The 25,263-nt window shown below is 45.0% G+C and overlaps 1 protein-coding gene across 3 annotated transcripts in view; it reads left to right on the top strand.

Moving 5' to 3' along the window:
• Positions 1-24,564, top strand: part of PLXNB1 (plexin B1) — a 74,100-nt gene extending 49,536 nt beyond the window's left edge. For all 3 annotated transcript variants that reach the window (XM_043972619.1, XM_043972601.1, XM_043972610.1), the window contains exons 26-38: positions 480-658; positions 2,666-2,732; positions 3,965-4,111; positions 4,853-5,021; positions 5,231-5,334; positions 5,446-5,530; positions 5,713-5,885; positions 7,054-7,214; positions 7,477-7,624; positions 20,708-20,772; positions 20,983-21,058; positions 22,414-22,488; positions 23,642-24,564. In XM_043972619.1, the coding sequence (XP_043828554.1) occupies positions 480-658; positions 2,666-2,732; positions 3,965-4,111; positions 4,853-5,021; positions 5,231-5,334; positions 5,446-5,530; positions 5,713-5,885; positions 7,054-7,214; positions 7,477-7,624; positions 20,708-20,772; positions 20,983-21,058; positions 22,414-22,488; positions 23,642-23,746 (1,554 nt within the window). In that variant the 3' untranslated portion in view covers positions 23,747-24,564. The remainder of the gene's footprint in view (positions 1-479; positions 659-2,665; positions 2,733-3,964; positions 4,112-4,852; positions 5,022-5,230; positions 5,335-5,445; positions 5,531-5,712; positions 5,886-7,053; positions 7,215-7,476; positions 7,625-20,707; positions 20,773-20,982; positions 21,059-22,413; positions 22,489-23,641) is intronic.
• Positions 24,565-25,263: the final 699 nt, after the last annotated feature.

The following is a 25,263-nucleotide window of genomic DNA, read 5'->3' as shown; positions in this document are numbered from 1 at the left end:
GGTGGTTAGAGCACCGGCTCTGGAGTCAGGAGGACCTGAGTTCAAATCCGGCCTCAGACACTTGACACTTACTAGCTGTGTGACCCTGGGCAAGTCACTTAACCCCGATTGCCTCATCCAAAAAAAAAAAGAAAGAAAGAAAGAAAGAAAAAAGAATATCTGGAGATGGGGAGACATGAGAGCTGTCTCCAGGGATTTGGAAGTCTGATATGTGGAGGAGGCATGAGAAAGGGGAGAATTAGGAGCAGGGGGTGGAATCTGCAGATTTGAACTTAATATAATGACTCTTCTTGACAGTTAGGGCCATGGTGCAGAAGTAGAATGAGCTACTTCAGAAGGGGATGATTTTCCAGAAGGGGTTATAGCTGCTTGAGAATATTGTAGAATTCCTACTCAGGCATGAGTTGGACCAGATGACCTCTCGGGTCCCTTCTAACTCTGGACTTCTGTGACTGTGCTTCATTTCCTTGACCCCTCAGTTCATCCATACACTGGAGAGTCAGCGCACTTTCTCACCCCGAGACCGTGCTTATGTGGCATCCCTGCTCACTGTGGCATTGCATGGGAAGCTGGAGTATTTCACTGACATTCTCCGGACATTACTCAGTGACCTGGTGGCCCAATATGTGGCCAAGAACCCCAAGTTGATGCTGCGGAGGTCAGTGTTTCTGATGGGGACCTGGGACAGTAAAGGGTCTGTGCTGGGAAGGGAAGCAGGGGTGGAGTCTGGGGTAGGAGATGACGCAAGAGCTGGGCTTGGGGAAGGCTGATGGGTGGGGTCCAGTAGTTAAAACTGGTGACAGAGGCAGCTAGGTGGTACAGTGGATAAAGCACCGGCTCTGGATTCAGGAGGACCTGAGTTCAAATGTGACCTCAGACAGTTGACACTTCCTAGCTGTGTGACCCTGGGCAAGTCACTTAACCCTCATTGCCCCACCAAAAAAAAAGAAAGAAAAAGAAGACAGGTGACAAGGACAGGTGGCCCTCAGAAGTTGGACATGAGTCAGTGAGTTGTGTTTACAGGATTGTGGGAGAAGGGATTGAAGGGCAGAAAGAGGAGGGGCAAATATGTTGCTATTGGAAGAGGAAATGGAGGAACACAAGGTAAAAAGAGGCAGTAGCTGTCTAGTGATCCCATCTATGCTTCCATGCACTGAACTTTTTTTTTTTTTGGTGGGGTAATGAGGGTTAAATGACTTGCCTAGGGTCACACAGCTAGTAAGTGTGAAGTGTCTGAGGCCAGATTTGAACTCAGGTCCATCCTGAATCCAGGGCCAGTGCTTTATCCACTGAGCCACCTAGCTGCCCGCCATGCACTGACCTTTTAAAGAAGCTTCTCAATACTAGCATTTGCTAGCTTTAAAAGGCCTGAGGGTTGGCAGGGTTCCTGATGGGAACTGATTCAGATAATAAGTAACAGCTGAGGCTCCTCAGCTCCCTGCCATGAGGAGTAATGGGGTGTATATGGGAGAACTGAGGGAAAATCAAGCTGCACCATTAAGAGGTCACTGGTGACCTTGGAGAGAGCAATTTTAGTAAAGTGATGGGGCAGAAGAACCCTTGTTGTGAGGAGGAAGAAGGTCATGAGGAAGTGGAGGAAATTTTTGCAAGGTTGTAGGTTCCAGATATAAAGCTAGGAAGGGCCTCACAGGTCATCTTGTTCCAGCCTCTCATTTCCATCTGGAGAATCTAAGGCCCTAGAGATTGCCCACGTCCTCTGTGGGAGAAAGATGGGAAAGGGACTGAATAGGGTAGAAGGATAAAAGAGGACCTCTGGGGGGCAGCTAGCTGGCACAATAGATAGAGCACTGACCCTGGATTCAGGAGGACCTAAGTTCAAATCCTGCCTCAGACCCTTGACACTTATCAACCGTGTGACCCTGGGCAAGTCACTTAACCCCAATTGCCTCACCAAAAAAACCCAAAAAACATTTTTTTAAAAAAAGAGGATCTCTGGGCATTTTTGTAAGCAGATGGGAAGAACCAGGGGGAAGGGAAAGAGTCAAGATGGCAGAGAGAGGGTGGGGCTGATGGACCAAAGTCCTGCAGGAGGAAGGAAGGAGTGGGTCAGGGTGGGGCAGGAATGGGCAGTAGTTCTTGCAGCCCATTGAACCCCAGTTATTGAACCTAGCTTCTCAATGATATTATGTCATGGTGTTTTATTATTCTGTTGTGTTATTGTGGTTATTACCACAATAACCTTGAATGTATGAGAAGGTCTGGGAAGGTCTGTTAGTTTGGCCTATGTATATGTATGGCAGATATGGGGGGGGGACTGTGAGCTGTGGGGGGCTGGCATGTATGTATGATGTCTAGCAGCTTTCAGGCCTTCTCTTACAGGAGATTGAAGTGATGAACTCTGACTCTTGTTCTCATTGATGTTTGTCTTTCAAACATTAAGGTCTTTTTTCAGCTCTTAATTTTTAAGAGTTTTTGTCCTTGGAACAATCTGATTTGATAAGAATTTGCTGCAATTTTCACGAAGACCAGACTACTGTGGGTACTGCCCGGGTCTACACAGGGGACCTTGAGGTCTTTGGTGTTGGTTGTGTTGACTATGTGACCAATCTCATCCTCCAAGAGCACCCGTGCTAATACGGTGTTCCCTACCCTGAAGGCTGCGTCCTAGTAATCTCAGGCCCCTTTTCTTCTTGCTCTCACCCAGGACTGAGACTGTGGTGGAAAAGTTGCTCACTAATTGGATGTCCATTTGCCTCTACACCTTCGTCCGGGTGAGAAGCCTTTGTTTCTTGGTTTAGGCCATTCGGTCAAATTCAATAAATGTTGATAAAGTATGGCTTATGTGTAAGACATAGTGTCTTCAAACTAACCTTTTTCATCTGGCGGGGTCTGTGATTAACCCTGAGATTCCTGAGGTGACTGTCACTGAGGTGATATATAAAGGACTTCTCCCCTGCCCCCTTTCCTGAGGGTTACTGTCAGACAAAATGATGCGCATTGTTTTGCGTGGTTTTTAAAATGAGCTTGGTGTCTTACCCAGAAGGGGTTGAGAAAGGGTGAGATGTGAAGGTCATCTTCATCTTTGTGATTACAGACACATACTCCTCCATCTCTCCTTGTTGGTGACCAGCATCTAAGGTTGCCTGGTCTTCTTCCTCCTTCTCTCCTGATCAGAAGAAGGTTGTTATTGATTAGAAACTCCTCAGTGGAAAGACCACTGGATTTGGAGATAGACTATCAGGGTTCAAATCCTGTCTTTGTCATGGCCTCTCTGACCTTGAGCATATCACGTAAAATCTTTGGGTCTCTTTTTCTTTCTTTTAAAAAACAACAGGGGGCAGCTAGGTGGTGCAGTGGATGAAGCACCAGCCCTGGATTCAGAAGTACCTGAGTTCAAATCTTGCCTCAGACACTCGACACTTACTAGCTGTGTGACCCTGAGCAAGTCACTTAACCCCCATTGCCCCGCAAAAAACCAAAAAACCAAAAACAACAAAACAAAACAAAACAAAACAAAACAAAACAAAAAAAAAACCCAACAGGTTAGGGCAGCTAGGTGGCGCAGTGGATAGAGCACCGGCCCTGGACTCAGGAGTACCTGAGTTCAAATCCGGCCTCAGACACTTAACACTTACTAGCTTTGTGACCCTGGGCAAGTCACTTAACCCCAATTGCCTCACTAAAAAAACCCAAAAAAACAACAGGTTGGATTAGTTGGCTTCTAAGATCCCTTTCAACTCTAAGCCTATAATTTTATGATACTGTTGGCCCATTTCACATAGGACAGGCAGTTTAATGATGAAAAAGGCAGAAAAAAGGGACAGTGCACCTTCAACTTAGTTTTGGAGCTGGATTTTTCTTTCTATAGTCAAGGTACTCATTTAGTCCCTGTGACAGATGGTTGTTCCTCCATGTGTTCACTCTGCCATTGCAGTGAAGTCCCCTCTGCATCTCTATGTACTGCTGATATTCGCCTTTGCGACATTCTGATCTCTTCCCATAGGACTCGGTGGGTGAACCGCTCTACATGCTCTTCCGGGGGATCAAGCACCAAGTGGACAAGGGGCCCGTGGACAGCGTGACCGGCAAGGCCAAGTACACATTGAACGATAATCGCCTGCTTCGAGAGGACCTGGAATACCGTCCTCTGGTGAGGAAATGACCTTTCTGGTGTATGGGGAGAGATTGTGCTTGTCATTATTTTTGCTTTTGTAAGATAATTAGGATTTTGTGAAGCCACAGTCATAGGAGCACCCAAGTGAGTCATCAGAGGGTAACAGGAAATGGGCAGAACTGGTACCTTGAACTAAGAAAGACCTTATTAGTCACTGGTCCCAGAATGTTAGTTATCCCTGCTTTGCTGGTGAGCTCAGAGCTAGAGGGGAAAGGAGGAGAAAGGTAATGGGGTAGCAATTTCTCTAATACCTACTGTGTACTAAGTGCTTTACATATATCATATTTGATCCTCACAATAACCCTGAGAAGTAGGTGCTGTTATTATCCCCATTTTGCAGTTGAGGAAACTGAGGCAGGCAGAGGTTAAGTGACTTGCCCAGGGTCACAAAGCCAGTAAGTGTCTGAGGCAGGATTCAAACTCAGGTGTTTCTTTTCTTTTCCCATAGTTTCTTTCCTAACAAAGATTGATTATGGATCCTGCTCCCCACTTTTTCTTGGTGGATCTTAGGAGCCAAGGGAATTGTGCACAGGCTAGGTCAGGGGTGGGGTAGTAGGATGGCCCCTCTCTTGCTGAGGAGAGCCTGTGGTCCTGGCGGACCCTCTGCTAGTGATGCAGTCAGCTGGTCATGTTGATCCCTTCACAGACTGACTCCTGTGCCCCTGGAGCTTTTATGTTGGGACTACTCATGGTTACCCCTTTATGTGTCCTGCACAGACATTGAATGCCGTAACTGTGCCAGGGGTCGGGTTGGCAGAGGCTCCAGGCGTCCCTGTGAAGGTCCTAGACTGCGACACCATCTCCCAGGCCAAGGAGAAGATTCTGGACCAGTTGTACAAGGGGGTGCCCCTCGCCCAGCGGCCAGACCCTGGTGCCCTGGATGTTGGTGAGGTGGCCGGAGGGGTGGATGTGGGGAGAGGGAGGGGTGAGTCAGATTGCATTGCTCTCCTGCCGCAGGGACCAGGGTCTTCTCCAAAGCTGCCCTCATCCCTAGACGATGAGCTGACCTGAGCCCTTCTCCCTGGACAGCAGCCTGGCAGCTCTGTCTGATGACAGGGGGAGACTGAAGCCTGTCCCTTCCTACTCTCCTTGTAGAATGGCGGTCAGGGGTGGCCGGTCACCTCATCCTGTCTGATGAGGATGTCACCTCTGTGGTCCAAGGCGCATGGAGGCGGCTGAACACCTTGCAGCATTATAAGGTGGGAGGGGACGGGGGATAGAGGACAAGGGCTCCTTGGGAGTGAGGGCTGGGGGGTGTGGGGTGCTGGGCTTTTTGGGGAGCTTAGAGCAATCACAAGCCCTGTCAACAGGTGCCTGATGGAGCAACTGTGGCCCTGGTCCCCCGCTTCAGCAAGCACATTCCCCGGGAAAACCAGGATTATGTCCCTGGAGAGAGTGAGTATCCCTTAAAGTAGACAGCGCAGGTATCTCCCCAAATCCTTCCTTATCCCAAGGAGATCTCCAATCAGTGGCCCCTCCTTTCAACCCCTCTGCCCATGGAGGTCACTTCACCATGGGGGTTGGGAAGATCCCTTGTGGGGACATAGGCTGATGCACCTATGGGGTCCCTGATGTAGAAACCCCAATGCTAGAAGACATGGATGAGGGAGGCATCCGTCCCTGGCACCTAGTGAAACCGAGCGAGGAGCCAGAGCCGCCCAGGCAGAGAAGGGGAAGCCTTCGAGGTGGAGATCGAGAGAGAGCCAAAGCCATCCCTGAGATCTACTTGACCCGCCTGTTGTCCATGAAGGTAGCAATTACATGGGGTGTCACGCAGGGACAGATGGCATGGGCAAGTCTAGGGCTCGGGTGGGACTAGAGCTGCCCAGAGGTCACATAGAACAGGTTCCGCCTCAGACTGCATTAATAGCACAGAGTGGTCAATAAGCTCCTTCTCCGATGCCTCATTACGGACTGAAGGGAACCCTGGGTTCTTGAAGGCTGTGCCAGTCAAGGTAGAAAGCCTTTGAATGGGATCTCTGTGACAGAGTGGACATCTGTAAAGCCAGCCTTGCTAATGAACCTCAAAGAGGCTCATTATAAAGCTGCTCATGAGGGATGACTTTTTTGGCTCCTGCAGCTCTCAAAGACTATATTGGGGGCGGGGGGTCATGATGTGAATCAGGGGAGGGACCCCACGCTGGTGAAATCACCCATTATTGAAGAGTTCCAGACAAGGGGCCTAATAGTTCCATTTTTCAGTGGTGTGTTGGAGCTGGCTTGTTCTGGCTCATAAGAGCTGAGTGTTAAATTCTCAGTGTGAACATTTACATCTTAGTAATCAGGAAATGCTACAAACCAGAACTCAGTTTTTTGTTTTGTTGGTTGTCTAGACTTAACATAGCAATGGAGAAAATATTAATAAACAGATTAAACTTAAAAGTGTACCAAGCATACATTCCTCCTCATCCCCCTCGCACTCCGCCTCCCTCTCCTCCACCGATCTGGTTGTTAAACATTTACTGGCACACACCTGCATTGTTCTTTGCCCTGATCAGACCACACCCAGAGTATTGTGTTTGGTTCTGGGTACCACATTTTAAGGGAAGACATTGACAAATCAAAGTGAGTCTGGAGGAAGGCAAACAGAACAGTGAGAGGACTGGAGATTGTGCCTTATGAGAATCAGTTGAAAGCACTAGGGAGTTGTAGCCTGGAGCAGGGAGGGCTTGGGTTACATGATAACTTTCTTGGAGGATTTTAAATGGCTGTCACTGAAAAGGATTAGACTCATTATGTTTGGCCAGAACTGGATTCTTGTTTGGTATCAGGGAAAACTTCCCCCTAATCAGAGCTGTAGGAGAGTGGGCTGGGCACAGATTGGGTAGAGCTGCCGCCTTCGGCCTCAGGGTGGATCCTTGCTGAAGTCTCTGTTACTCCAGCCTTTGTTCTTCTCTTCTCCCGTGACACCTTGGCAGGGTACTCTGCAGACCTTCGTGGATGACTTATTCCAGGTGATCCTTAGTACCAGCCGGCCCGTGCCCCTGGCCATCAAGTATTTCTTTGACTTGCTGGATGATCAGGCACAGCAGCATGGTATCTCGGACCAGGACACCATCCACATCTGGAAGACCAACAGGTGAAGGTGCTGGTTGGACTAGAGGAGTAGTGGCCTAAAGTGTGCCAGGACTGTCCTCTGGCCTGCCTTGTCTACTAGTCTGTCCCTGAGGTTATTGTGGGCTATGTGGTGGATGAGCATCATCCCACACCATCCCTTACTGTGAGAAGAGGTTCTGGCTAGAGGTGTTGAGTTGTGGTTGGGAGAGAGAGGGTGAAGAGGCCCAGGGGAGGCCCCAGAACTTGCCATTCTCACACCCTGCCATGGTCTGCCCTGTCCATAGTCTGCCCCTGAGGTTCTGGATCAATATCATCAAGAACCCTCAGTTTGTCTTTGATGTCCAGACGTCAGACAACATGGATGCCGTGCTCCTAGTCATCGCCCAAACCTTCATGGATGCCTGCACTCTTGCTGACCACAAGTTGGGCCGGGTGAGCCAAGGACTGAGGGTGGCCTAGGGGGCCAGAGGCAGGGATAGAGGTCAGGCTGTTGTAGCACAAGGGTAGAGGTGGAGGGAGAGAATCTTGGAGTGGGTAGGGTAGAGTAGGTATGTAGAAGAGGGAGCAGTGGCATCAGAGGAATGGGGAGGTAGCATGGCATATAAAGGCCTTAGAGTCAGGAAGATCTGGGTTCAAATCCTGCCTCTGGTACATATTAGCTGTGTGACCCAGGGCAACTCTCTCAAGCCGTGTTATGGAAGGGTTGCTCATCTGAATAGGTATAGTGAATTTTTACATTGAGTGTCCTCTACATTCTTAAGTCACAGGCCTTAACTTGCGCCCCTATTCCCCTTCAAAAAATGGACTATAGGAAGGAGTGAAGTATGTGGCCTGGGTGGGAGGGAGAAATGTGGGTTTGGCATGGGGTAGAACTATGTCAATCATATCTTTTAGATAAGACATTGAGATCATAGAATTTAGAGGTTCAGAGATGAGACATTAGGGATCATCCAGTCCAATCTCCTAATTTTGCTGATGAGGAAACTGCAGCCTATAGAGAAGTTAGGTGACTTGGCCCAGGTCACACATGGAATAAATAGCAGAACTGTCATTCAAACCCTCATACTTTTCATCTTTTTTTTGGTGAGGCAATTGGGGTTAAGTGACTTGCCCAGGGTCACACAGCTAGTAAGTATTAAGTGTCTGAGGCCAGATTTGAACTTAGGTCCTCCTGAATCCAGGACCAGTGCTCTGTCCACTGCGCCATCTAGCTGCCCCACTTTTCATCTTTTTTGCTTCTTATCCATATTCTTCTATAAATCATTGAGGATCTACATGACATGAGGAAGGCCTTCCTTGGGGTCTCAGTGCAGCTCTCAGGCTGTCCATCTTGTGGATTAGATGACAAGCCCACTTCCTTCCTTTTCTAGCCATACCCAGCCTTGGTGACTGATGCCTTTTGTGCTAATTCTCATATGTAAATGCTATTGCCTGCTTATACCTACTGTCCATCTTTCCATTGAGCTTTAGGTCACCTACAATTGTGATTCTTCTGAGGTCATGTTCTCTGTTTAAAACCCTGTAGTATCACTGAGGAAATACTGTGGCTGACAAAGGACCTTTGTGCTAGGGAGACTTTTAAAATCATGAAGAGGACAGCTATCTTTATAATGTTTACTCTCCTTTCCTGTTTCTTTCTGAGCCTAATTCATTGCCCATCTTCATTGCCTGTCCAAGACATAGGAATGGATGGACTAACTCATTGGACTGCCCCCTCAGTGGCAGACAAATATATTTCAGATGCATATTACCACATTTGAAGATAGATTCTGAAGTAGAAAATCATTTGTGGAAAGTTGTTTCCTTCTTATATTTATATCTTGGATACCCACAATATATGCATATACCATTTTCATAAAGATGTGAAAGTATGGATGTGAATCATTAGTTGTTTTTTTGTTTGTTTGTTTGTTTGTTTTTTTGCGGGGCAATGGGGGTTAAGTGACTTGCCCAGGGTCACACAACTAGTAAGTGTTAAGTGTCTGAGGCCGGATTTGAACTCAGGTACTCCTGAACCCAGGGCCGGTGCTTTAACCACTGCGCCATCTAGCTGCCCCTTTTTGTTTGTTTTTTTGCAGGGCAATGAGGGTTAAGTGACTTGCCCAGGGTCACACAGCTAGTAGAATCATTAGTTGTTGATGTCTTCCTGGTCCCCTTTCTTTTGGTGTGATGTTACTGTTCATTCTTTTACTGTTCTCATTCTTTTAAATTCTTTCCCACTTTGAGATATCTTGAAAATTGGTGTCTAAGTGACAAATATTGGGACAAATTTAGCACTCATTCTTTCCTATGGGACCTGTTGCTCTTCCTGAATTCACTTTTTTTTTTTTTTTTGCGGGACATTGAAGATTAAGTGACTTGCCCAGGGTCATACAGCTAGTAAGTGTCAGATGTCTGAGGCCATATTTGAACTCAGGTCCTCCTGAATCCAGAGCCAGTGCTTTATCCACTGTGCCATCTAGCTGCTTCCTTGAATTCATTTGGGGGGGGGGAATGAGGGTTGAGTGACTTGCCCAGGGTCACATAGCTATTAAGTGTCAGGTGTCTGGGGCTAGATTTGAACTCAGGTCCTCCTGAATCCAGGGCTGGTGCTTTATCCACTGTGTCATCTAGCTGCCTCCCTGAATTCATTTTTTTTAGGATCTTTTTTTAAAAAATTAATAAAGTATTTTATTTTTTCCCGTTACATGTAAAGATATTTCTCAACTTTTGTTTATACAGGCTTTCCAATTTCAGATTTTTCTCCCTCCCTCCCCTCCCTCCCCCCTCCCTTAGACAGCAGGTAATCTGATATAGGTTTTATATATATATATACACATAATAACATTAATCCTATTTCTGCATTAGTCATGTTATAAGAGAAAAATCAGAGCAATGATGAAAAACCTCAAAATAGAAAAAACAACAGCACCAAAACCAAAAGAAATAGTATGGTTCATTCAGCATCTATACTCCACAGTTCTTTTTTTTTTTTTTTCCCTTGGATTTGGATTTCTTCTATCATGAGTTCCCTGGAACTCTTCTGTACCATTGCATTGGTGAGAAGAATATAGTCCATCACAGTAGATCAACACTCAATGTTGATGATACTGTGTACAATGTTCTTCTGGTTCTGCTCATCTCACTCACCTGAATTCATTTTTAAGTGATATTTTTACTTCTTCATTATGACACATCAGATATTGAGTAGTAGAGTCTAAATGTGGTAAATCCATTCATCAGTGATGAGAAGAGTTTTGAAAGAAATGTGAACAAATCTATTCCATTATGTGACTATTTATTGCCCTTCTGGTTGCATCTATAAATGATCACAGGATTATCTGGTTTAATTAATTCTCATACTAATTCCATTATTCCTTTCATTGCTTTTCACTGTTTTGTGGGGCCAGTGTTGCTTGTGACCTTCTGTCATCCTTTTTCATGGTGTGTTTCATGGGCATGCTTTCTAAACTAGAATTCTTCTTGCTGTCATGTATCTGCTTGGCACTGACATCAAGTATTCACTTGATTAAGGCAATCTCTGGGCTTTTTGGCCACCTCATTATTGTGACTATTTCACATTCATTAAGCCTTTCTAAAAAATTGTGCTAATAAGAGTCAGTGTCTTTTACCCAATTCCCATTTTTGAGAACCAGCAAGTCAGGTTTCAGCTGTTGTGAGTGTCCAACATATTTTCTTATCTGTATCCTTTCTTCTAATCTGGTGGTGATTTTGACCTTTTGTTCTAATTTATTAATTATCTGACTTTGTATAGTGATTCAGCTCTGCCTCTCATTTTGGTAATCCGTTGTTTCCCTGTTCGTTAAGATACAAATTAGATAACATAGGTAAATGTCTTTGCAAACTTTGAAGTGCTATATAAATATTAGCTCTTGTTATCATATAGTAAATTTCATGTTTTGTGATATTGTTCAAGGGCTTGTCATGAGCAAACCCTTCTGACTCACACTTCTTAAGTAAAGTATTCATTATATGTAGGTTTGAGGCTTCTGAATAATCCATAAGCTTTGGGCCTTTTTCATTTCTTAATCCCAAATAATATTTTCCAATATTTCTTCTGTCCTCCCTGTGTCTGCCTTCACACTCAAGTTACCAAATAGCAGGGCATATGTTGATTTAATTCAGAGGATCTTGTAAAGTTCTTCCTGGGGAAAAAAAAAAGTTCTTCCTGGAATATTTCTGCTTGTTTATCCTTTGCAAACAGTGTTGGTGCCCAGTCTCTAATTATCTTCATGGTGGCCTTTTTTTTTTTTTTTTAGTGAGGCAATTGGGGTTAAGTGACTTGCCCAGGGTCACACAGCTATTAAGTGTTAAGTGTCAGAGGCCAGATTTGAACTCAGGTACTCCTGAATCCAGGGCTGGTGCTCTATCCACTGCGCCACCTAGCTGCCCCATGGTAGCCTTTTTGCTGATGCTCATCATGAGCTTTTCAAGGTGAGATGAGCAAGGATTTCATGAAATGATGTTGGGGCACATGATGAAATGAACTCCACTAATTCCTTTAGTTGTTTCTTTAAGGAGAAACCACGAGGCATCCCTGCATTGGCAGCAAGTTCTTTCTCTTAGTTTTGTTATGAGGGAGAATGTCAATACGGATGTGGTTTCGTTCCTACAATGGTGTATCCAACTCATTGATTTTTGGACAAGGAACTCACATTTAGGGTACAGACGGTGTCTGTGAACAAATATTTTGTAATGTTTGTTGATAGTCTAAAAAAAAAACCAACCCAACCCTGATTCTTGGTTCCCTCCCTTCCCCCCTTTCACCATTCTGCCATTGTCTCTGGGAAGCTGAAATTTCGTGGATCACCATGGCCTAAAAATTCATTAGTTGGTGGCCAGTCTGCTTGTAGTGAGTCTTTATGCACTTAACCTAGATTGATCTTTGGGCAGCAGCCATAGCCTCCTACTGGAAATGGTCCCAGCTTGGGTGAAGCTTGCTGGAGCTTGTCTTCTGTTGGCATGCTCTCAATGACCCAAGCTCATCTCAAGACCACAATGAGGTAGGTATGGAGTAGGACTTTTGCAGAGGACATAGGAACCCCAAAAAGGACAATTCTAGGGCAGTGAAATAAAACGTTCCATCTCCTGGTGTAGAACACCATGTGAAAATGCAGACGAAAGGAAGACTTCCTGAGGGGAGGTGAACTTGGAGTCAGTTCTTAGAGGAAGGGATGGTTATTGCTTTTTGGAGATGGGACTAGGTAAGCAAAGGTACTCTAGTGGGAAAGAGTAGATTGTGCAGAGATAAGTAAGGAGATCAAATTGCCAAAAGTTAAGTTACTGAAATGGAGAGAAATCAAAGATCTTCTTTCCTTCCTTCTCTCCATGTTTCCATCTCTCTGTCTGTCTCTTCTGTTTTTCTTTCTCTGTCTCTCCCCCTTCTCCCTCCCTCCTCCCCTCTTTCTCTCTCTTTCTCTCCCTCCCTCCCACCTCCTTATTCCTCTCCTCTCCCTCTCCCTTCAACTCCTTCCCACCCCAAACAAAAAACAGAGAAATCAAAAGAAAACCCTCATAATAAATATTCATAACCCAGAAAAAATTAATTCTCACTTTGGCCATGTCCAACAATGTATGTCTCACTCTGCATTTTGAGACCAACACCTCTCTGTAAAGTGATTGGTAGCATAGCAATACCACTACTAGGTTGGTATCTTAGAGATTAAAAAAAAAAGTTGAATTCAAAATTGGGTTGATACCCTCCAATTGGGGAATGACTGAAGAAATTATGGGATGAGATTAGGATGGAACACTATTATGCTGTTAGAAATGATGAGCAGGATGCTATCAGAAGGACATATGAAAAATGCAAATGATATACAGAGAAAGAACTGATGTGTCTGAATACAGATTGAAATAGAATTTTTTGTTTGTTCCTTTTTCTAAAGTTTTTTTGTCTGTTTTCTTTCACAACTTGACTGATGTGTAAATGTTTTGCATGACTGCAAATGTATGGCTTATATTTATTTGCTTGAGTTTTTTTTTTTTTTTTTTTTTTTTTTTTGCGGGGCAATGGGGGTTAAGTGACTTGCCCAGGGTCACACAGCTAGTTAAGTGTCAAGTGTCTGAGGCCGGACTTGAACTCAGGTACTCCTGAATCCAGGGCCGGTGCCTTATCCACTGCGCCACCTAGCCGCCCCCTTGCTTGAGTTCTTAAGGGGCGTAGAAAAAGAGGAATAGAATTTAGAACACAAAGTTCTAAAAATCAGTGGGAAAATTTGGTTATATATGTAACTTGGGGAAAATTCTAAAATGAATGAATGAATGCATGAATGAAAAAAAAGAGATTGGTAGCACGCTTCATCTTTATTCCTCTGGAATTGTGGTTTTCATTGTCCTAAGCAGTATTCTGAAGTCTTTCAAAGTTGCTTTTCTCTATAATTATGCTCCTAGTTCTTCTCATTTCATTCTGCATCAGTTCATAGAGGCCTTTCTAGTTTTCTTTGAAACTGTCCATTTCACAATTTCTAATAGCAAAAGGATATTCCATCTCATTATCTGTTCAGCCATTTCCAGTTGACATCCACCCCCTCAATTTCCAATTCTTTGCCACCACTAAAAGCTGCTATAAATATTTTTGTACATATGAGGCCCTTTGCTCTTTTTTTGATCTCTTTGGGGACAAAGGTCTAGTAGTGTTATTTCCAAAGATCTTTTCCAACTGTATATTTCTGATTTTTCATCTTATAAAGTATTCTTTTAAGGTCACAGGTTTGGGAATCAGTCTGTGTGGTAATTCAGACTCTGATAGTGGCTGAGCTGTCTGAGGTAGGAATTAAGAAGAGAGAAGAGGTAAAGACCAAGGCAAAAGCCTTGGGGAATTCCCAGGGTTCAAACTCTGACTGTGGCTGCTCCCGGAGGAATGAATCAATGAAGGAGAAGAGCTTAAAGGCCAAGAATAAGCCTTGGGGAATTCCCAGGGTTAAAAGAGCCAGAGGAAGATGAGGAGACAGTAAAGGAAACTGAGAAAGAACTCCCAGAAATTCAGGAAGAATGCCAGGAGAGTAAAATATCCTGGAAGCCAAACAGGGAGAGGAAGTATGATGAAACAGGGTCAGACATCCTTTTTTGTTGTTGTTGTCTCATCAATACATGTTGGAGACTATAAAGAGTTTCCATGTTCTATTTCTGATCATCGTTTATGAATTCGGCATTCACCTTGGTGACCTTTTGAACATCCTGGCCTCACTTCCTGACCCCTCGGCTCCCATGTCTTATGTCATCACTGTACTTTGGCCCACTGAGGAAGTCACCCTCCATTTGTCACTATTTTTAGAGGCAGAATGACATTGTGTTGCGATAAATAGCATTATGCTCATAGTCGGGACATGTATGATCATGACACTGACAATTGCTAGCTGTGTCACCATGGGCAAGTCACTTCACTTCTCTGAGCCTCAGTTCCCTCATCTGTAAAATGGGGGTGATAATGAATTCTCTTCCCACCTTACTGGGTGGTTGCAAGGAGAGCAATCTATGAAGCTTAAGGCTCTAGATAAATGAGAATTATCATTATTTGAAATATTTCTTGTCCTTATACCTCTACCATGCTACAATTCTTCCCCAATCTGTTCTTCACACATATCTTGTCCTGTAAGTACCTTGGTTCATCTCTCTTCTCCTATTCCATTGCTCCTATTCTAGTCAGTTATTTCACTTAGGTACTGTTTACGCTTGGATCCCATGACCCCCTGTCCTTTCACTGTTCTTGTCATGCTAAAAATTGAAGCTTTAGAATAGATTTAACGTCACCTTCAAGGCAGGTAGGTGGTGCAGTAGATAGAGCTTTGGGCCTTGGAGTCAGGAAGACCTGAATTTAAATCTGGCCTTGGACACTTACTAGCTGTGTGAGCTTGGGCAGGTCACTTGACCTCTGTTTGCCTCAGTTTCCTTAACTGTAAAATGGAAATGGTAATAGCACCTATGTTCTAGGGTTGTTGTAAGGATCAAATATGTTAATATCTGCAGAGCTCCTAGCACATAGTTGTTGTTGTTCAGTCGTTTTCAGTAGTGGCTAACTCTTTGTGACCCCATTTGAGGTTTTCTTGGCAAATATGTTGGAGTGGTTTGCCATTTCCTTCTCTAGCTCTGATGAGGAAACTGAGGCAAATAGGGTTAAATGACTTGCTCAGGGTCATACCGCTAGTTAGTTTCCGAGGTCATATTTGAATTCAAGACGAATCTTCCTGACTCCAGGCCTGGTGCTCTAACCACTGTACCATCTCAGCTGCCCTGGCACATAGTAGGTACCATATAAATGCTAGCTATTATTGTTAGCATCACCTGTGGTAGACTCTCGATGGCCTACTGGGCCTGTAAGTGCCTTACATTGTATTCCTCTCCCTTCTACACCTGGCCTTTCTCCTAGCTCTGTTTTGGATGATGGCACCACAATTCTCTCAGTTGTCCAGACTCGAAACTTGAGTCATCTTTGATTTTTCCTGATCCCTCATCCATCCCATTGAATCAATTTCCAAGCGGTCCTGTTGATTCTCTCTCCATTCTGCATCTCATTCGTTTTTTTTTTCTTTCCTCTCCCATTGTCATCACTCTCATTTAGGCCTTTTTACTTATTGAATAGATTATTATATTAGTCTCCTAACTGATCTCTGTCACCAGGCTCTTCTTTCTTTGATCTCTTCACTACCTGAGTAATCTTCCTTCCTCTTCATGTACTTTATACTCAAGTTAAATTGAGCTATTCACTGTTATTTGAGCTTTTTTAGAGAAATAAGTTTTAATTTTTATCTTTTTGTTTTTTTCTATTACCCTAGTTCCTCACAGTGTTCCTCCTTCTTTTCCTCCTCGAATCATCCCATATAACAAATAGTACTTTTTTTCCTTTACAAGATAGTACTTTTCAGAAGAGTTCCAGGGAACTCATGATAGAAGAGGATCTCCAAATGCAGAAAAAAAAAAGAACTGTAGAGTATAGATGCTGAATGAACCATACTATTTCTTGTTTTTGGTGCTGATGTTTTTCTATTTTGAGGTTTTTCCTCATTGCTCTGATTTTTCTCTTATAACATGACTAATGCAGAAATAGGTTTAATGTTATTATGTGTATATATATATATATACATATATATATATATAAAACCTATGTCAGATTACCTACTGTCTAGAGGAGGGGGGAGGGAGGGGAGGGAGGGAGAAAAATCTGAAATTGGAAAGCTTGTATAAACAAAAGTTGAGAACTATCTTTACATGTAACAGGAAAAAAAAATAAAATACTTTATTAATTAAAAAAAAAAACCAAAAACCCAAGATAGTATTCCCCCCCCAGGGGCAATGGGGGTTAAGTGACTTGCCCAGGGTCACACAGCTAGTGTCAAGTGTCTGAGGCTGGATTTGAACTCAGGTACTCCTGAATCCAGAGCCAGTGCTTTATCCACTGCGCCACCTAGCTGCCCCCCAAAATAGTACTTTTTAAAGGAAAAAAAAAAAGAAAGTAAAAATAAACATAGCTGATCAAAAAAAGTGTGAAAATATATACAGGTGTGCACTGCTTGTGGATCTCCTACCTCTGCAAAGAGGAGAAGGCAATTTTCTCATATCTCTTATTTCAAGACATGCTTGTTCTTTATAGTTCTACAATATTTGTTTTTGATTATTTATGGTCTTTCCATTTACATTGTCTTAGTCACTGCACATATTGTTTTCTTGGCTCGGCTTCCTTCATTCTTCATTGATTCATGTAGATCTCTCTATGTTTCTCTGTATTCATTACATTTGTTATTCTTTCTTTTTTTTTTTTTTTAGTAAGGCAATTGGGGTTAAGTGACTTGCCCAGGGTCACACAGCTAGTAAGTGTTAAGTGTCTGAGGCTGGATTTGAACTCAGGTACTCCTGAATCCAGGGCCAGTGCTCTATCCACTTCGCCATCTAGCTGCCCCACATTTGTTATTCTTTACAGCACATTGATGTTCCATTATATTCTTGTACCATAGTTTGTTTAGCCATTCCCCAGTCTGTAGGCATCTAGTTTGTTTTCTAATCTTTGTTATCACAAAAAGCGCTGCTATAAATATTTTGGTGTATAGGGGGGCCTTTTTTTTTTTTTTAATCAATGGCCTCCTTGGCTGTTATTTGATCTTGTTCTGCCTTCTTCCATTTCCACTCCATATACCATGCTTTGAATGGACTTTCCTCCTATCTCCTGCCCTTAAAATCCTTCTTTGGCTTCAAGGCTCAGATCAGATGTCATCTTCATAAGGAATAGCCTTGCTTTCTTACCCTCAGTCTGATTGTCTATCTTACTTAGACCCCATCTAGCAGTGCCAGATACCTTCCCCTTACCTCCCTGTCAATGCCTTCCTTTCTCTTGCCTCTCTGGGTTTTCTGCTAACCTTTTATTTGATGACCTTTTCCCTCCTAGAGGAAACCCAAAGTTCCCACTTTATTCTGACCCTCACACCTCTCTCTCCACTTCCCAATGGTGGTAGGCAGGGCTTTACTACTGTCTCTAACCCTACCCCCTTACCTGGTGGATACGGCCACTGGGATGAGTAGGGAGTTAGCAACTACAATTTATCTGAAGCAATGGAGGTTTTCATTGGGCATTGCCATCCACCCTGCCATTGATGTTCTCTAGACCCCCACGCATTGCATTCTGACTTTCTAGTGCAACCTAGTGACCTCTGAGTCTTTGCCATCTTACCTACAGCTGAGCCCTTAGGACCTCTGGGTGGAAATCTGACTGACAGCGGAATTATCCTCTGCATGTTGTCTTCTCCAGTTAGAATGTGAACTCCCTGAGCGCAGGAACTCTATTGCTTTTCCATTTCTTTTTTCTTTGTTTGTTTTTTGCTTTTCCCTTTCTATCCCCATCCCCAGTGGATAGCACAGTGCATGGTATATAATGATAAACATTAATAAATGCTTCTCCCTTTTATTCATGAAGCCTCCTCTAATCTGCCACCCTGTGTCTCCACCAGAAGTGATCCATTATACATTTCTTGGACCTATGCATTATAATAAAAATGAGAATATGATTATTTATGGACATTTCTCTTGGAAACACTCCTCCCCTTGTTTTACTTAAGGGTAGGCATTACGTAAGCCTTCATCATTATATTTCTAGTGTTCTGCATATAGTAGGTACTCCATCAATGTTTGTCGAATTGAATTAAGTAAATTAAAACCTTAAGAGTATGAGGGGGAGGAGTAAAATGAGTCCTTATCCCAGAAGAAGATTAGAAAGTAACAGAGAAGACTATGGCTGGAGGCTTGCCTCACTCATGGAATGACAGCCTCAGAAGCAGGCTGGGGACTTGGGGCAGGAGTGTGATGGTGGAGCCATCTGGGGAGAGACCAGATAAAATAGTGACTGATGTTCCTACAGTGCTTTGAGTTTGCAGATCACTTGATGCCCATTGTTTCATTTTCTCCTCACACTAGCCCTGTGAAGATGTTACAGGTGTTAATTGCTGTGCCCATTTTGCAAGTAGAGAAGCTAAGACTCAGATGAAGTGGCTTCTCTGTGGTCACAGCTTTTACTAGAATTCCAGCCCAGGTCTCTGCTAACTCCAAGTCCAGAGCTTTTCTCCTCTTACTAAGATACCTTTTATGATCATAGGTACTCAGGAATGTTGGTTGAATGAATTCATGAATGAAGAGACAAACACTAGAGGGACTGAAGGAAAGTTCCTTTGAAACTTTGAAAGAGAAAAGGGTGGGGGCAGCTAAGTGTTGCAGTAGATAGAGCACTGGCCCTGGAGTCAGGAGGACCTGAGTTCAAATCCAGCCTCAGACACTTTATTTATTTATTTGTTTGTTTGTTTGTTTGTTGGTGAGGCAATTGGGGTTAAGTGACTTGCTCAGGGTAGTTTTCAACAATCATTTTTGTAAGATTTAGAGTACTAAAATTTTCTCTCTTTCCCTCCCTTTCCTCCCCCCTCCGCAAGACCACAACCAGGTTATATATGTACAATCCACAAGTGCTCTTTTTATCAGTTCTTTCCATGGGGGTGGAAAGTAAGCTCGTCATTAGTCCCTTGGGATTGTCTTGGATCATTGCATTGTGGAGAGTAGTTAAGTCATTCACAATTGCTTATTGAACAATACTGCCTTCACTATGCAGAGTGTCCTCCCAGCTCTGCTCACTTCACTATACATCAGTTCATGAGTCTTTCCAGGTTTTTCTGAGATCATCCTATTTGTCATTTCCTGTAGCACAAGACCATTCCACCACAATCATATACCACAGCTTCTTCTGTCATTCCTCAATTGTCATTCCTCATTTCTCTTGATTCTCAATTCTTAGCCACCACAAAGAATTGCTATAAATATTTTTTGTACAATTTTCCCCCCTTTTCTCTTTTTCATGATTCCTATTGTTAACTGTTTCCCTTCCATCCAATTCCCTTCCCCATGATATTTATTCTATTATCCATCTTCTTTCACCCTATCCCTCTTCAAAAGGGATTTGCTTCTGTCTGTCCCCTCCCCCAATCTGCCCTTCCTTCTTTTGCCCATCTCTCTTTATCCCCTTCCCCTCCTATTTTCCTGCAGGGTTAAAGAGATTACTCCACCCAATTGAGTGTGTATGTTATTCCCTCCTTGAGCCAATTCTGATGAGTGTTAGGCTCCTTTACTGCCCAGGTTAAATAGATTACTCCACCCAGTTGGGTGTGTGTGTTAGTTCCTCCTAGACAGCCTCAGACACTTAACACTTACTAGCTGTGTGACCTTGGGCTAGTCACTTAACCCCAATTGCCTCATTAAAAAAAAAGAGAGAGAGAGAAAAGGGTGAATTATAAAACAAGGGCTGATTACTAGAGTCTGAAGAGGTTGGGTAGACTATGTGAGTGTCCCAGTTTGAACAGGGAGAGAGCTAGAAGTTGACCATGTATGTGCATTAGTGGTTGGGTTTAGTTGGCTTCTGTTGCACTGGTATATTTTTATTCAATGATGAGGAAATTGGGGCAGGGGTGGCAGCTAGGTGGTGCAGTGAATAAAGCACTGGCCCTGGATTCAGGGGGACCAGAGTTCAAATTTGGCCTCATACACTTGACACTTACTAAGCTGTGTGACCCTGGGTAAGTCACTTAACCCTCATTGCCCTGCCCCCCCCCCAAATTATAGAGGATATCATCAAACACAGGGCAAAGTTGGTACCATATTGGACTGGGATTGCTTTAATTATGCTTGCCTCTTTGGCTGTGCTCACTGCTTTCCCCCAGGTGAAATTATTAAAGGGAAGAAAACATCAGAAGGGGGGATCTTACCTGTCAAACTCTTATTCCAAGGTCACAGGTGGGGGCTGTGAAGTGGCCATCTTTGTGAAGTGTCCCAGTACAGTAGGGATGGATTGGAGGCTCAGAAGAGACTGTTGGATGCACATAGGAGAAGCTCATTAGTAGCTTCAGGTGGAGCAATTTGAGAGAAAGACCAAAGTCAGATTGCAGGACGGCAAGGAGAGAATGGATGCTGGATATGACTCTTTCTGTTGGAATTCAGCACTGAAGAGAATGAGAATGACTCATTTTTATTTTCCTTCCTCCTAATGTCCAGGATTCACCCATCAACAAGCTGCTCTATGCCCGAGACATCCCACGCTACAAGCAGATGGTGGAGAGGTACCACTGTGGGGACTGGGAGTTACAGGAGCTGGGAGTGAACCTAATAGTTGGCAGGGTGGAGATGGAGAAGAAGCCTGGGGATGAAGTGGAGAAACATTCTGGAGGACAGGAGCTGGAAGTGTAGGGGTGGGGAATGGAACAGAGAGGGACCCGAGGTACGGGTGGTCAACTCACCAAAGCTCCTCTGTGGCTGTGGTCTCTGGGCAGGTATTATGCAGATATTAGGCAAACTATCTCAGCCAGCGATCAGGAGATGAATTCGGCCCTAGCTGAGCTGTCCAGGGTAAGAAAAATGTTGTTTGACTCTTGGGGTGTGGGGGTGGGGTGGGCTTTGTTCATCCCTGCCCTGGTGGTAGGGAGCACATTGCTAGTATGGACCTCCAGACACAACTCCAGGGAACACTTCCTTCTTTTTTCTGGACTCTGGGAATTGGCCCACCTGCTCCCTTCTACTATTAGTTGTTTCTGTTTGAGGTTTCCTTCCTTCAGGGTCCACTGAGAAATGGAATATAGTCTTCCAGTGTCTCCTGTTTCTTCTTGTTCCTGAAGAAAGCATGCAACCCTTTACTGAATTTGCAGTGTTGCTGCTTGTCATTATGGGTCTAAAAATTACACATGTGAAGAAAGCTACCAAACAAGAAATCTCTAAAGTTCTCCCTTCTACTCGCTGAATTATCCACTGAATTTTAGAGGCAAAAAGCACCATAGAGCTAAACTCTCTTTCCTTTTCCTTATCTTGTATGTATGTACATAGCCTTTGATGGTTTATGGACAGCTTTTACATCCATCCCCTTTTTACAAATGAGGAAACTGAGGCTCAATGAGATTGTGACTTGCCCAAGTTCACCAGTTAGTAAGTGGCACATTTTGGACTCCTGAATTCATTGCTTTTTTTCAGGTCCCCCCCCCCCCATGCTTCTCATCAGGTGTTCCAACCCACCTCATTCACAGATAGTAAAATAAGGCCTAGGAAGCCTGTGACATGCCCAAAGTTACCCAGACAGTGACAGAACAGGGGCCAGAACCCATATCTTCTGACTCCCGGTCCAACACTTTTTCCCATTCAGTCCAGTCCTTCTGTATCTCTTTCATTCTATGGGCTGGTATTCCTTTTTAGGTTCCCCTCCAAGTGCTCCCCACCTTCTTGTGGGGCAAGCCGGTACCTGATTTCAAACTTGGCCTCAGACCCTTACTAGCTGTGTGACCCTGGGGAAGGCTTCATTTAAACTCTCCCTCAGTTTCCTCGACTGTTAAATAGGGATAATAGCATCTAACTCCCAAAGTTGTGGGGATCCAATGATATAATTTTTGTAAAGAATGCCTAGAACAGTGCTTGACACACAGTCATCACTGAATAAATGCTTATTCCCTTCCCCTTGTGGTTAAACACATCTGTACTGTACTTATGGTGGATCTTGGGGAACATCAAGGGGTGAAATTAGAGCCATTTGTATTCCAGAAAAAAAACGAATTTGGCTACCTCAGCTAGCTTTCTTCACAAAGCTTCTGGCCGCTTGAGGCCTACCGCAGTCCTAGCCAACCTGATATGGTCACATGAGGCAAGCTCTTCCTCCCTAGAATTGCTCCCTATTCTGGCCTTGTCCCTCTTTGACCTGTGATTCTTATCTTCCCTCTTAGAATTATTCTGGGGACCTCAGTGCTCTGGTGGCATTACATGAACTCTACAAGTATATCAACAAATACTATGATCAGGTGAGTGTATCCTTTGCAGGAGGCAGGGATTCTGTGAAAGCACAGAGGGCAGGGCTGGGATGGGACAGGGAGCTGAGGTTCTTGGTGCCCTGCATCTCACGTGACTTAGGTGGCATCTCTGGCACGGTATGCGGTGGGGAAAGGGCAGGCTTTCCTATCTCTTGGGCACAGAGGACCCCACTGATTAGCCTTCTCTATTCCCATTATCCTAGTGCCTCTCCCAGCAAAGGGGTAAGTGGGACCGCTGTTTCCCAGAGACCTGACAGGAATGGTGGGGGTTGGGCTGATCTGCAATCCCCCTACCCCCCCACCTTTTGTCACTATCTGGAGACTTCATCTTGGAAGGCTTACTCCCTTATTCCCAGATCCTACTCTGTAATCCTACCCCCTCCCCACCCAGATGGGACTGGGATAGAATTTCCCGGGGTGTGGGGGGGGAATCAGACCCCGTAGGTAGGCCTCCTATCTTGTGGTCTGGGAAGTCCTTCATTGGGAATTCTTCTCCCACAGGCCCTCACCCCTCTGTCCCTGCCCTGGCCTTAACTTCAGGGAAACCTGAATCTTTTGGAAATGTTTCCTAAACCTTAGGCCAGATGTAGGCCATCCAGATGCCCTCTCCCACTAGAGATGTGGGAGTATCTCCCGGCTTGCCTAGATGTCACTTCAAACTCATTGTTTCTCTATCTGGGTCCCAAGGGCTGCCTGACAGACAGTAAAATGTGCTTCACCCCCACCTATTTGGGGGGCATTTCCTTTTGGCTCTCCTTCCTCCTTGTCACTAGTCTATGGACAGGGTTGGGGAGAGTGTTCCCAGGTAGGAGGTGGTAGAGGAGGTTAGGATATTAGAGAGGGTTTTCCCCTGATAGGGGAAAATATGAGTGGTAGAGCTAGATCTCAATTGCTGGAAACTCTTCTGTTTTTATTCCTCAGAGGTTTGGGGTCTGTATTCCTGCCAGAGGGCTCTGGGTGATATCTCCTTTGAGGCCTACGGGTCCCGATGCCCGGGACATCTGGTGTAGCTCTCCTCTCCATCCCCGCCCCCCCCTTCAGTGATGCCTTTTTTGAGGCCTGAAGGTTTTTAGTGATAGGCCTCTCCTGTTCCCTGCCTCAGTTGCCTGGCCAGGCTCTGGGTGATTTAGTCTCTGCCTTTCAGATCATTACTGCCCTGGAGGAAGATGGCACTGCCCAGAAGATGCAACTGGGGTACCGGCTCCAACAGATTGCTGCTGCTGTTGAGAACAAAGTCACTGACTTGTGACCTCCCCTCACGGAGCTAGTCCTGACGGGCCCTCTCCCTCGACCCACCGCGTCCTGGATACATACCCTGCTATGGCCTCAGAAGCCTGGGAAGCGGACCCTCCCAGCTCCCCCCACCAGGGTGGCCTCATGCAGGCTGAGGGTCCTGGTCCTGGACGAAACGCTCTTTTGTGACTGATTTTCCAAGCAGAGTTTAGTGGGAGTAGCAGGGTCTGGGCTTCCCGGAGCTCTGGCCACAGGCCCCTCAAGCACGACCACAGTGGCCTCAAGCCACCCCTGGAGATCCCCTCTCCATGAGCTCACTAGCCCCATAGGATTTGCCTTCTCTATGCAGGCCTGAGCTGGCCCTCTTAGCTGTTCCTGCTTGGACGGTGGACACAGAGTCAGGGTTCAGTGTGCCCTTTGGGCATACACAGGGAGGACGAAGGATGCAGCTCACAGAGGATGCCCCTGTTGCATCCTGTCTTCCAAGTCAAGGGAGCAGGGATGTGGTCCCATTCCTTGTCTCCAGCTTCCCCCATCAGCCCTGCTGCATTGTGGGTCCCATCCTTTGTGACTCTGAATTCCCTCCCAGGATCCCCACAGACCGATCCCTAGTCAGGTCTGGCTGCTTCTGACAGCGATCCTCGGAGTGGAGAATGAGGGAGAGGTGCCCATCCTGCCCACCCTCATAACCTCTTCTCCAGCGCTAAAAACCCGCCTCTGTTGGGAAGAAAAATTGATATAAAGACTCGATGAGGCTCTGACCTTGTGACCTAGTGATGTAACTGTAGTGGTGGCCCTGACTGACACCTGCTGATCATTAAAGGATAACACTGACCTCATGGGCTTGGGCTCTGCTTTGCAGGCATTGTCCCTCTGGACACAGAAGGGCCTGGCACCCTTTGGCTATCCTCAATGGGCGGTACAGGGAGATGTATGTTCGCAGCCGCCCCTAGGAGGGGCCCTTTGTCTCTTGTCTCCTCTAGGAGAAGGGAGATCAGGAGGGGTTAGCATGTTGGTGTGAAGGAGGAAGGGGTTCAAGATCTAAAGGTTAGCAGATTGTTGCAGACAGAGGGAAGGGATATGTAACAGAGGGATAAGCAAAGGGCAAGTGTTGTGAGCTAAGTCTAAATTTGGCTTGGCCCAGCAGGTTCAAAGGGTTTTTTCCCCTTTAAAAAATATGCAATAGGCACTTGTGAACCATAAAATCCAATGAAATTTACTCTAGTGGTTGAAATTCCAAAATGTGTAAAACACATAAATAAATAAAAAAGGATATAAAATGTAACTCACCTATAGCCATCGAGTCTGGAAGCAAAGGAAGAGACCAGGGAGGCAGCTGAGATCAAAAGGATTTCAGACAACCCTTGTGGGCCCCAGCCTAGTCCTTTTATAGTTCAAACCTGGCTGTGACCACAACCGGGGCCTTGGCTCTTGAAGCTCACCTAACCTCCTACTGGAACATTTAGTGGATTGGTGGAGGGAGTTCAGTAGTCTGCAGATGAGTGGATTTGTGGAGGAGGCAGGAAGGGAGAG

This window comes from Dromiciops gliroides, chromosome 1, assembly GCF_019393635.1.
Source record: "Dromiciops gliroides isolate mDroGli1 chromosome 1, mDroGli1.pri, whole genome shotgun sequence".
Lineage (NCBI taxonomy): Eukaryota > Metazoa > Chordata > Mammalia > Microbiotheria > Microbiotheriidae > Dromiciops > Dromiciops gliroides.
The sequence above is the reverse complement of the archived record's forward strand: the minus strand, read 5'-3'. Positions and strand labels throughout refer to the sequence as shown.